The sequence below is a fragment of the Malaya genurostris genome, chromosome 3 (genome assembly GCF_030247185.1).
Source record: "Malaya genurostris strain Urasoe2022 chromosome 3, Malgen_1.1, whole genome shotgun sequence".
NCBI classification, from domain to species: Eukaryota; Metazoa; Arthropoda; class Insecta; order Diptera; family Culicidae; genus Malaya; species Malaya genurostris.
Genome location: NC_080572.1, coordinates 165,279,218 through 165,291,657, shown reverse-complemented (window position 1 = coordinate 165,291,657; position 12,440 = coordinate 165,279,218). Strand labels below are relative to the sequence as shown.

At 33.9% G+C, this 12,440-nt stretch overlaps 1 protein-coding gene and 1 long non-coding RNA gene across 4 annotated transcripts in view; one reads left to right on the top strand and one right to left on the bottom strand.

Annotated features, from left to right (window-relative positions):
• The window catches only part of LOC131439165 (uncharacterized), a 64,615-nt gene that overhangs the window by 5,356 nt on the left and 46,819 nt on the right, over positions 1 to 12,440 (top strand). The window lies entirely within an intron of this gene.
• The window catches only part of LOC131439162 (protein SCAI), a 29,086-nt gene continuing 20,764 nt past the window's right edge, over positions 4,119 to 12,440 (bottom strand). For all 3 annotated transcript variants that reach the window (XM_058609855.1, XM_058609856.1, XM_058609857.1), the window contains exon 11: positions 4,119 to 12,438. In XM_058609855.1, coding sequence (XP_058465838.1) covers positions 12,194 to 12,438 — 245 coding nt within the window. In that variant the 3' untranslated portion in view covers positions 4,119 to 12,193. The remainder of the gene's footprint in view (positions 12,439 to 12,440) is intronic.

Sequence of the window (12,440 nt, the reverse complement as noted above, 5' to 3'; positions counted from 1 at the left end):
CTATTCTTTTTATCGCAATAACCTCCCCTCGATACCAGGTATTGAAGTTGTCGCATGTCATGTTACAATCAAAGGCAAGGACCTTTGCATTGCTTCCATCTACATTCCCCAAGAGCCTCGGTTGGGCATCGGCGGCTCAATGATATCATAGAGCTCCTTCCCGGACCGACGTTGATTTTAGGAGACTTTAACTCACACGGTACGGGATGGGGCTGTCTTCACGATGATAACAGATCAACTATGATCCATGATATCTGCGACAACTTCAATATGACAATCTTGAATACGGGAGAAATGACACGGATTCCTGCACCACCAGCAAGACCAAGTGCGCTAGACTTATCCCTTTGCTCGACATCGCTACGGTTGGACTGCACATGGAAGGTTATCCCTGATCCCCACGGTAGCGATCTTCTACCTATCGTGATTTCAATCGCCTACGGATTAAGACCATCGGAGACAATCAATGTTTCGTATGACCTCACACGAAATATTGATTGGAAATGCTACGCAAATTTGATATCTGAGAAATTAGAAACAACACAAGAACTTCCTCCGGAAGAAGAGTTCACGTTTTTGGCTGGCTTGATTCTCAACACCGCGACTCAAGCTCAGACGAAACGTGTACCCGGCGCGAAAACTAACATCCGTCCCCCCAACCCGTGGTGGAACAAAGAATTGCTATGCTTTCCTGTATCCGGAAATTGTTCGAAAAAATGATTCTGTTTCGTCTAGACAATTGGGTCGAAACTAATGGTCGAGACTAATGGGATCTCAGAAGCATCCGTGCCTTGAGTGGCTGACGACGAGCAGCAATGGACCGAGTTATGTGGAGACGTATACTTGATACAGCGAAGGACACCCCAGGACTATAGCTGTTAGGTAAGGTAAGTAAGACAAGCATTTGAAAAGTCTTGGGGACTCATTCAGTGGATCTGCATAACTATCATTGTACCAATTTAAGCGTACTGGTACTTTTTGTGGTGCCAGATAGGAAAGGATGCGACAATTTAGTCAAAGTTAAATCATCTCCCAAGAACGGTCATTGTGGGCGTTCATGACAACTCTAACTCCTGCTTTTGGAGTACTTCTGTACATTACACCACAACGTGTGTTCCTGAAATAAGAAACATAATCTAATATGCACTTAAAATGGTAAAAGCAAAGCCGGGGTACTGCATTCCGATGCTCAAAATAATACGATTCTCAAAATTCAAAGTTCTAGAACAGTAATCTTACAAACCATACAGTTAACCACAGTCATTAATTGGTTCTAGTGTTGCATGCAGCAGGAGAAGCATTATGAGGAGTGGTTGTCATAGTTTATTGAGCGAATGTAGTGTTGGTGCTAGTGTATACTGGCGTGGAATTAGCCGATTAGAGCAATCGCACACACCACTCAGACAAAATGATCTTCAAATGTCATAAGAACGAATTATGGCTTTCAGACATAAGGATTGTAAATGTATACCATAAGTTCGTTTTATATGGTCGTCAAAAGGTGAGATAACTATGTGCTCACAAGTTCTTATCTTATGCCTCCCCGTGTGTCTATGATGACATTTGGTCAATAAATATTGGCGTCGACTGGGTGCTATCGCTTTCTGCGTTAGTAGCAGAACGAGAGAGTGCGAATTGGTTTGTAGGTAATAATTCATTTGAAACGTGAAAATCATTGAAAATCTTTCAAATAGGTCAAGAATTTTACCTTGACGTCCTATTGCTAAAGTTTATTTGAATTCTTAATGCGACTTTTAACTGTCAACTTGTTTTCATGAAAACCGTTTGCAGCATTCCTTGCAATTCAAAAATAGGCATTTTTCATATCATCCTTATATAATTTAACGGATAGTTTTAAAGTTCTAACCAGGTTTTTCAGAAAAAAAAACAGATGTGAATTTTAATGGGTAAGTGTTATAACAATTGCAGGTATAACAAAACAAATCTACACTCAAATAGGATTATCATTAGTTTGCAAGTAAATGTTTTCTACCGAATTTCATGTTTTCATATTGTTGGCAGTTGGATTGAACGCGACTGGCAAAACGACTATCCTGTATAAACTAAAGCTTAGTGAAGTCGTGACAACTATTCCTACGATCGGTTTCAGTATGGAAACGTTGAAGTATAAGAACATTTGCTTTACCGTCTGGGATGTAGGTGGTCAGTATAAAATTCGTCCTTTCTGGCGTTATTTTCAAAATTTTCAAAACACACAAGGATTAAATTTTGTAGTTGATCCTAATGATCGCGAACGAAGCTTTTGCAAACGAAAACCATCCCAAAGTCCTCCTTTTTTCATAGGGTGAAGTATTTCTCACACACTTTTTGCGTAAAAATATCAACTATTAACTATCGTATTAACTAAATAAAATTATCATGTCGACCTGGGCTTCTTTGGTACCATTTATATTTCAATGAATACATTCTTCTTATCACTAAGAAAGCCATTCCTAGGTTTGATCTTCCAGAATTGGAACCAGGAGTGGCCGCTCAAGCTCCATAAGTTTGTTTTATGATATAGAGGGGCAATTCTTCCAGACTTTTACTAGATATTCATGATAAAATTCACAAAAAAATATTTGAATGAATTTCATTTAGCACGTTTTATGATAATGATGAAATCGTAAGACAAGATTATGACATTATTAATTATATCATGCATGAATATCAATTAAGAAATTCATAAGACTTTTGGTAGAAATCTCTACAACTTAATGAAATTGATTTCTACACAGAATGAAAAGATGAAACTTACACGACATGTAAACCGGTAGCACTATGAAATACAGTGTCCGGCACTCGAAGTGTATCCAACTTCAGACCTTCGAGCCTGGCGTCAAGGTAAATGCGACATATTATCGGGAAAGTATTCTGGAGGTTGCTTTGAAGCCGTGGGCAGACAAACATTTCGGTGGCAGACCATGGACGTTTCAGCAGGACTCGGCACCGTCTCACAAAGCTCGAGTGAACCAAGAATGGCTGAAAAACAACGTTTCGAACTTCATCACGTCCACACAATGGCTCTCGAATTCACTAGATGCGAATCCAATGGATTATTCTCTTTGGGCCATTTTGGAGAGCAAAGTCCAAACTATAAAATACACCAGTCTCGAGGCGCTGAAAAAAGTTATTGTCCGCGAGTGGGCCAGAATACCTGCAAGTCACATTCGGGCAGCTTGCGATTCGTTTTTTGACCGTCTCAAGGCCATAGGCAAGGCAAAAGGTGGTCATATCGAGCAAAAGTGAATTGATTCTGAATTTTGTATTAATTTTACACATTTTGTACTTTAAATTAAGTAAAAGTAATTTTCCAAACTGAATTTATGGCCTTTTTAATTGGTTACACTTCGAGTGCCGGACCCTGTAGACATCAGTTGAAACGAAAATCTGATTTAAACCCATGATTGATGTAAAATTACATTAAGATTCATTTAGTTTTTCATTGAACAAGACTGTATATTTACAAACCGCTTAGTTTTGTAATGTAACTTTCCATTCAATTGCCTGCTCCCAATATGTGCATGAAAATAAATGTAAGTTCACAAAATATTTTTATCTGTGTACTTGGTCAATAAGTCCGAGTCTTATGAAACTCTTAATAGCATTTTCACTGTGTTCCAAACAGAAATGTTTGCAATTCACTTTGGCATGCAATCGGCTAATTAGCAGGGAATCTGACAAATGAATTTATGCTTCTTTCGATAATCAGACGTTAAAGAAAAACTGAGCCTAAATAATAGGTCAATCCAATAGTATAGGTATTGAATACACTCATCAGTTTGCTTGATCTATATTGTCAAAGTTTGTGAATTCACCCTAATTAAAAAAAATTACTAAGTTCAAATCCGAACATGTCGAAAAACTAATTTTTAGACTTTTCGAATGGTTAGAGTTCTGGCTGAACATTGCAAACTCAATTTTCACATTGTCAACATTTATGCTGCTGAATATTATTCATGTGATTTTTTTAATGCGATTGCGATAACTCATATAATCTGAATGTAATTGTTTCTGAATTAATGCAACTACATATCCGGAACCCAAACTCATCAGCAACATGCCCTGTGAAATAAAAATGAAAAGCGTTCAAGTCATTTATTTATATAAGCATTTATTTTAACTATGGTTTAATCAATTTTATATTATATCTTCTTTTTTTTGCTTCCGGTTTCGTTTTTAATAGCGTTTCTAAATTAAAAAAATACTTAGGACTAATACAAAATGTACAGTATCGACATTGAAGAAACCCAAAGAAGTTTCATCGCTTTTTTAGTTTTACACTATAATTATGTATGCATGTCATATGCTCATGTTGGGATAGTGTGGGAGATATACCGATTTGTTTCAACTTACGCATTTTCAACTTTCTAATTACTTTTCGGCAACTACCAACTATGGCACTGTTTCGAGCTACCATATGGAAAGCAATGTGACTGACAATGGAAGATTCGATCCAATAAACGAAAGTGGCTTATTTGGATACAAAGCTACAAGTTTCCAAGTGAGCATATTACATTCGAGTCCAAACAAAAATAGATTGCTTTCTTCGAACATCTAATATTCCTGTTTAGCACAATCATTCCATTATGAATGCTTGTTCATACAAAGTGGGAGAATTCGTAATATGCTAACCGTGTTTTTTTGTTTGTCTTAGTTCATTTAGTTTTGTAGTGATTGATCCAATTTCGAAAGGTTCTGTTTCTTTTCCTACTGATGATGTTATGAACATTATTATATGTCATGTTTAGTGATTGACACAAAAAAAAAATCGTGGAAAAAATATAGTGTTTTTCGCTAGGTTGATCGATTTGTTTCGGTTCCATACAAGCAATTTGTTGGTTTGTAATACTTTCATATACTGTTCACCTATTTATTATTATTATTATACTTATTGTTTACAATAATTTTTCGCATTTCACTTGTTCTTCTTGTCAATAAAAAGTTGATAAATACGCGCCGACTTAAAATTTTCTGTGTGTAGTGTTTCTCCTAGCGCTTTCCGCTGTCAGAGTTTATTACTCGTCGAGCTCATTATGTATAACCTTGATAATAAATATATACTTTAATAAAGTATTTAATGTTATTTTTTATATTTATTATATAGTTTCAGACTTTTTGTAACATTTTCTCATATTATTTTAATTTTCTTGATTTTATCAGAATTCGTTAGAACCAAGGAGTACTCAAATATTATAAACTCGATCTCATTGCAGATGTAGTAATGAGTGTTTGCTTTTGTTTATGCATGATTTGCTTTTTCTTCGGCTAGACATATGTTAAGATTTGTTACCAGAGTACGTTTGTTTGTGTTGGTTGTTTCGAAAATGGATCGTACATTGTTTCCGATTTTGTGACACAGCAAATGCTACAGTGTTATTTACGATGTTGCTGCTTTCACCACATAAAATCAAAGTAACCATTTTGAAGAGCAATCAGAAGAAGAATTCATGTTAAATTATAAAAGTCGCCGTGTTAGTATTATTTTTGCTGGGGTATGTAGCACTGTATATATGTTAATATTACTGTTGCGTTGTGTTTAATTTTAACGATCGTAATGGCTTTGTTTTCTTGTATTGAGACTATTCAGTAGATGTTTATGTAAAATGTGCGTTATTTCACGTATCATCGTTTGTTTTATTTTTTGCATTTGTATTTTCTATTTGTCGACACATTTTGGTTGTCGCATCGCGCATTGTTATGAATTCTTTAATATTTCTGATTATCAAACGGTCTGACGAAAAAAATCCTTTTTCGAAACTTAACAAAATATTATGTCACACGGTTCAACCTGTTTCATTATACAAATAAAGTTGCGACTTATGGCATGTTCGACAAATTTTGAATTTTTTCACTTTAGATAATGAAACACACAGGGCAGTGATCTTTAGATTTTGTTATCATTCATTCTACAATTTGTGATTTGATAATTATGCTCTAGAGCAGTGATTGAAAGGCGGATTTTTCACTCAACGAACAAGTAGATTGGAAAATCAGGCAATTGTAAATATGCTGTAAATAAAACAAAACATTTAAGCTAGTTATTACCAGTGTTATCTATTTTACTGTTCAGCCACATTTAGTTAACACACGACACTTACAGTACCGAACCTAAGATAACATCAAGACGTTAAGTTCAATATAACTGCCTGATCATATTTTATAGACTAACTCATGAGAAAAAGAATTCAGCAATCCAATAAAACCGTTGACATATTATACCAAACGGTTAGAACTGCATTATTTCGAACAAAAATCTAACAAAAATGCAAATAACATAGTGTTCTGTTAAATCGAACCAATATTCAATCTGTCATCTTATATTTCAAAGAACTGTAGGATACTGTAACAAAAGTTATAAAACTATTTTGTACCGAACAAAGTATTCGTAACCAATTTCAGAATGAATTTAAAAATAATTTAATAAGACAGCACATTATGAGGCGTTACAAAAACGGGCGATAATTAAAGTTGAAGTAGACTGTTCATCAAAAGTATTAGTGAGATAAAATCAACGTATACCAATAATCAAATAACATCGTGTAGTATAACTTACTACTTACTTCTCAATACATTGAATCCAATTTATTTTAGTTGTTTTATACAGTTTCGATAATTCAGGTGTGGGTACTGTCAGTTTCGTGGTTTATTTTGCAAATACTCATTTATCATTTCTGGTACTGCTAGAGTTTAAGGGACTTCGACTTACTATTATGATTGAGTGTGAGCTTCTGTTCCATATTGTCTTTAGCATTACTAGTGCTAGTGACATGATCATCTATTCAACATCAAAACTGTCATTATTCATTGTTCTCTGTTCGATTACCAACAAATAAAGCGAGAACGGAAAATATGGCGCACGTACATATGCTTTTGATATCAGGTGTAGAGTGGGCGAATACCCTAATCAGGTTCGGGTGATGGGAGGGCGGTTCGTTACTGTTCCTATTTCTCTTCATAGTTTAAGAGCCTACAAGAATGTGTTACCAAGACATTCACTACTCGCATTCTGCTTTTAACTTTCTTATTTATTCAAGTACATTACGCTATATAATGCTATGGCTGTCGATATTCTGTCTCCTATGACTCTGAGTGAACCGAAAATTTGAAAAAAAATAAGAGCTATATTCTATATACTTCCATTTAAATACACGCTAAACCGTTGCTATTCTTTTAATTAGCCTATTAATTATACCTTTTTAAATATATATAATTCCCTATCTATATCTGTATCCACATGACCTTACAGCACTTCCTAAAAAATCTATACTTTGTTTTACTTTCCTTTGGTTTTTTTAGTGTTTATCCACGCGAGAACCGATTCTTGCAACGTGTATAATGCGTCTAAATTTTTTTCTTTGTTTCATTGCTCCATTCAATAGCTCATACTTCTTACTTTTTTCCTCCAATACATTGTTGTTTGTTATTTCTCACCGTTTCGGTTGTTAATGATTTATATATCGGATCTTTTCATTAGCGAAATTCATTCAAGAGGATCTAATTTATTTTTGTTCATTTTTATTTATTTTTTTCTAATGAAGCGATATAGCGGCAGTGATCACACGTTTATATTGTCCAAATATCGGCTGGGTATTTTTCCATACTGGTGAATTATTGCACTTAAATATTTAGTTTTCTAGTCATATAATTCAGCATGTGTACATAAAATGTTCTTTACAAAAGGAATTGATAAGTGTGCGGTAGAAGTTTAAAACAAAGCTTCAACAAGCTGGCGAACTATGAAATGGCCTCCTAGATAATGAAAAAATTTGAAACCGTTGGTGATGTGAAACTATTGCCTCCTAGTGAAAAAAATCTTCAAATCACACTTAACACCTTTTCTGTCTATCAAATAAGTATTTTAACTATACAAATACGACTAAATAGTATCTGTAAATGGCGTGTGAGTATTTTCGGAATCCATCAGCGAAATTCACCTACATTAATAAAACAACAGATGCAGCGGTGAAATACAAGAACGCATGAAAATATTAGAACAATTATTCAAACGAAAAAAGAGAGATCTTACAGTTTGTTTATAGGAAATGTAAAGTACTTCTAAATTTACATTATATAAAACTAGAATGACTTGATGATAATGAGCAGTAAATGTAAGCGGTTCACAGACTTTTCCTATCTCTTGAACCTGAAAGAACCCTTATGAATAACACATCGAAATATGTATAGTATTCGAATAACACGCAGGTAAAATAAAAATTATTCGACTGTCATTGTAACAACCATTGATGATATTAGTATGGTCAAGTGACACTCATTCAGTTTCTCGCCTTAGGGGAAAGCGGGGCAAAGCGGGGATTTCTTGATATCTCTTCTGGTTATATTCTGGGGCCAGCAATCGAAAAAAAAAATAAAATTTCGTTTTGAGACACCCTCGAACTTTACCTTGCGTTTTCGTAAATTTTCTTGTAGAAGTATTATATTTATGACACTAGTATTTTGTTTCGGTGTGTCGTTGTAATCGTTCGAAATTTTCAATCGCTAGAAATTTTCAATTTTAGATCTCAATCCATATTGAAAAAATAAGTTTCGTAGTATTCCATAGTGCTCTCTTTTGTGCTACAATAACATATTATGTTTGTTTATTTCTGAGCATTATTGTGTTCGCTACGAATCGGAAAGAAAACCGTTTTCTCGGGCAAAGTAAGGTTATTGCGGTGCAAACTCTAGTAAAACATACTGATACAATTCCGATGCGCCATAAAGAATTCAATTTACTTTATATTCATTGTAGTCGTTTTCTCAATTATTTATTTTTCGACGAAATCGTATGCAAAAATTGATTTTCTACTCGATGTAATTTTTGAACAGTTTTTGTATAAATAAAATAAATATTTTTTTAGTTATCAATTGTTTACGGAATATTGGTTTCTTTGGTTCTGAACAATTACTGTACGTAACGAATATTTGAGATAAAAATAGTTTTTAGTCGAGTTATCAGTTACTAAAAACAATGCAAATTTTTATACGCAATAAAAATCTCCATTAAATAATAAAAATTATCATTAAATCAAAAAATCCCCGCTTTGCCTTCCCCTATACAAATATGAAAAAGTATACAATTCGAAATTACTCATTATGCTCATCACAAAATTTTCAGCATTCAGAGAAAACAGTGCAACGATTCAAAGCTAATCCTAAGTACATACAGTGATAGGCAGAATAAAGTGCTCAACTCACGATTATCACTCTCATCTTATTGATTCAAATAAAAGTTAACACATAGTAGTTTTTTTGGTATGCCATTTTTAAAAGGAAAGTATTTTAATAAGAAGTGAGCAATTCCAAAAATAATTAGCAAGTCCTTAGAATTCACATCCTCCAATTCGGATGAAACTTTGCACATATTTTAAGTATGACAAAACATTTATTTTACACAGATGCAGAGACTAATTCGACTTGAGACTGATTTTTTTAAAACGGATGTATGTTTTTTGTGCTTGAACTTTCTTCAAATTATGGTAACTCGGAAACTGTAAATTGTACAAAAATTGTGTCCAAGAACAAGTTGTAGGAAATCGTTTGAACACTCTTAAAAGTATAAACTGTGGACAAAAGTTGAATACTTTTTCAAAAATTAGAAAACCAACATAGAAACTAAAATAAAAAAAGCGTTGCTTTAATATTTTTTTTAAACAATTTTATTTTAAGACTTAATATAAAGCTCATATGTTGGTACAAAGTTGCTGAAGCTGAACCAACTTACCAATTCTTGCCAAACTTCAAATTTTTGATTTAAAAAAATAGTCATTTTGACTTTTGAATATAATTCTCCAGTTGAAAAAAATAAATTTGCTTTTATAACCATTCTCCTAGAAGCAGCCGTTCTCGAGATATTTAAACATAAAAATCTAAGAACTCGATTTTTTGTTAATTTGCTCAATTTGAACAAGTCAAACTTCGCTTTAAAGGAAAATAAATTCCATTTAATTCCACAATATTAAAAAAAATCAATTCTATTTTCGTCCGAGCTATCCCGATTTGATGAAAGTGCATGCAAAAATACATACACTCATTTTAAAAAATCAGTCTTGGGTTGGATCCGTCTATCCATCCGTGGAAAATAAATGGTTTTCCATTCTAAACCCGTGTGCCAAGTATCGATCAAAATGAATAATTTTCTGTTGTTAATTTCTGGAATTACCCAAGTGTGTCCTCTTTTTGGCAACCAGGGCCTGCTGTTGGCGCTTCGGTATAGTATGACAAGTCATGATAAATATAACACGAAACGTAGGCGTCGGATAATGCACAATTGACAATAATATCCATCACAATAACCAAATATTGTCACTCTTCTTTGCATTATTGCTAGTTTATCAAAAGGTAAAATTTGTAATCTAAATGCAATAGTGACAATTATCACGAAACAAAGTTTGTTAGAATTCTGGAGGTCTTTGAAAATTACTAAAACCTTCAGTTATGATTGATGTTTTTTTGATGATCTCTAATTTTATGAAAAAATCATTGAAATGCACAAGTTTCGTATTATGGATATTACGAATTGATAATAATAATAAAGAAATAAAATCATGTACTAAACAAATTCGGATATTTCTTATCGCAACGGTGAAAGAGCCTTCTACTTCAGTTTGAAAAATGTAATATTAATTAAAGCAATAAACAGTTTCACTTGCCCTGGGCTGATAGCATTTTTATAGAGTTTTAAACAGAATATTTCTGTATACGCAGTCATGTTCTGCGATCATTCACCTTATAAAGAAATGATTGGAAAATGTTACATAGCTAGAAACAGAAATCAACTCAAGATTACTGAAAGTCAACATAAACAATCACTCAGAAATTATCAGTCAGTGGATGTGGTTCCAATGACCGCTCATTTTTAGAGTTCAATAAACAACTGAAGGCGTCGATGCAATTTTATGATTTCGATGGGTCGTAGAAAAGAAGAGGAGTGAAATTTTCGAAATAGATGTTTGATTTGCCAGATTAATTTGACATCAGATTAAATATCCATCACCAAAATATGAGATAAGCAAATAACTAATAATATTCGACTCAATAAATAAACAATGTTCATGAATTCATGTTGAAAGCTGATTTGAATTACAACCAATTCAAAATTTTTGAAGGTGAGATATCTAATATTGAAAAAAGCACGAGCGAGTTTCAGCAAGTTTTTGGAAAATGCAAAAGGAAATTTATGCACTAACCCAGAACAGGAAATCGGAGCTGAATGAAATGAAGTAATTTGCTATGGGTTCCTAAGGTCTTTTTACTTGAAACAATATTAGCGAAAGTCCGTGAAGCGTGAATTGAGTGTATTCTGTTTTATTTATTTTGCACAAATCTCCTTGTAATTACGGATCCATTTTCATTTGTGAAAATCAGTCCACCCATCTTTGACAAAAGTTCTCCACGATTTGTTTATGTTTTCAGAACATAATATAAATCGTTTTTCTCAAAAAAATTCAATAATCATGTTACTAACAAAATAAAACTCTACTCAGTCAAGTCTTTCCGGTATCATTTTTTATATCTTTAACTGATAGAATCCGAATGTCTTACACACCATATTTTAATTTAATTCAGTAAATTATTCAAAGCTCCATCCGATCAGCCTTAGAGACGATTTGTTTTCTGCCTACTATGTGGATCTACATATCAGTTGCGATAGCGAGTGAGTTTCTACTGATATTTTGTGAAAATGTATCGCAGAGGGAATACAAAATACACATTCCGTATTACGATTTCGCCATACCCTTTGCTCTATTATAGTGTATAAGTAACAACAAGTAGCGTAAAAAGCTATAAACATACATAAAATAAATAGAAATAGTAACAAAGCATCCGTTATATCCTTTGTATGTCCTATGTTCGACACTTCGTCTCAATTTACACATGTTCTGGCGACCTACTTTCGATATATTAGTGATCAAATAATAAAAAGCGTTCTAGCGTAGTATCGCATCTCTAAACAACATTTCATACGATCACCACCACCATCGATCACTTCACTAGCGACGAGTGTCAGTGCAAGCACAAACTTGTAGCAGTTCATCGGAGAACAAGTATCGAAAATGTTACGCTTACCGATGAGTTGCCCCTGTTTCTTTTTCAACGGTTTATATCTCTGCAGTAGGTCATCAACAACGTAACTGAGCTTTTCGATACTACTCAACTGATTAACCATTTTCCGTTCGGATATCCTCATCCATCAATCGCCTTCGGGACCCTCAACAAAGTGACCCCTAACGTCTAACGCTGACGCCAGTTGTAGTATGATGTGAGCTAATGATGGATGTTCCAATAATTCTGCTGCTGGTAATGGTGGCTCACAGCGAGGTCGTTGGTGCCGCCCACGAAACCCACGATGTAGCCGTAAAGTGACATCACAGAACACAAACCGAAGAATTAGTGTGCGAAGAAAATCATCCCCGAAAAATTGAACATAGGACGAATCT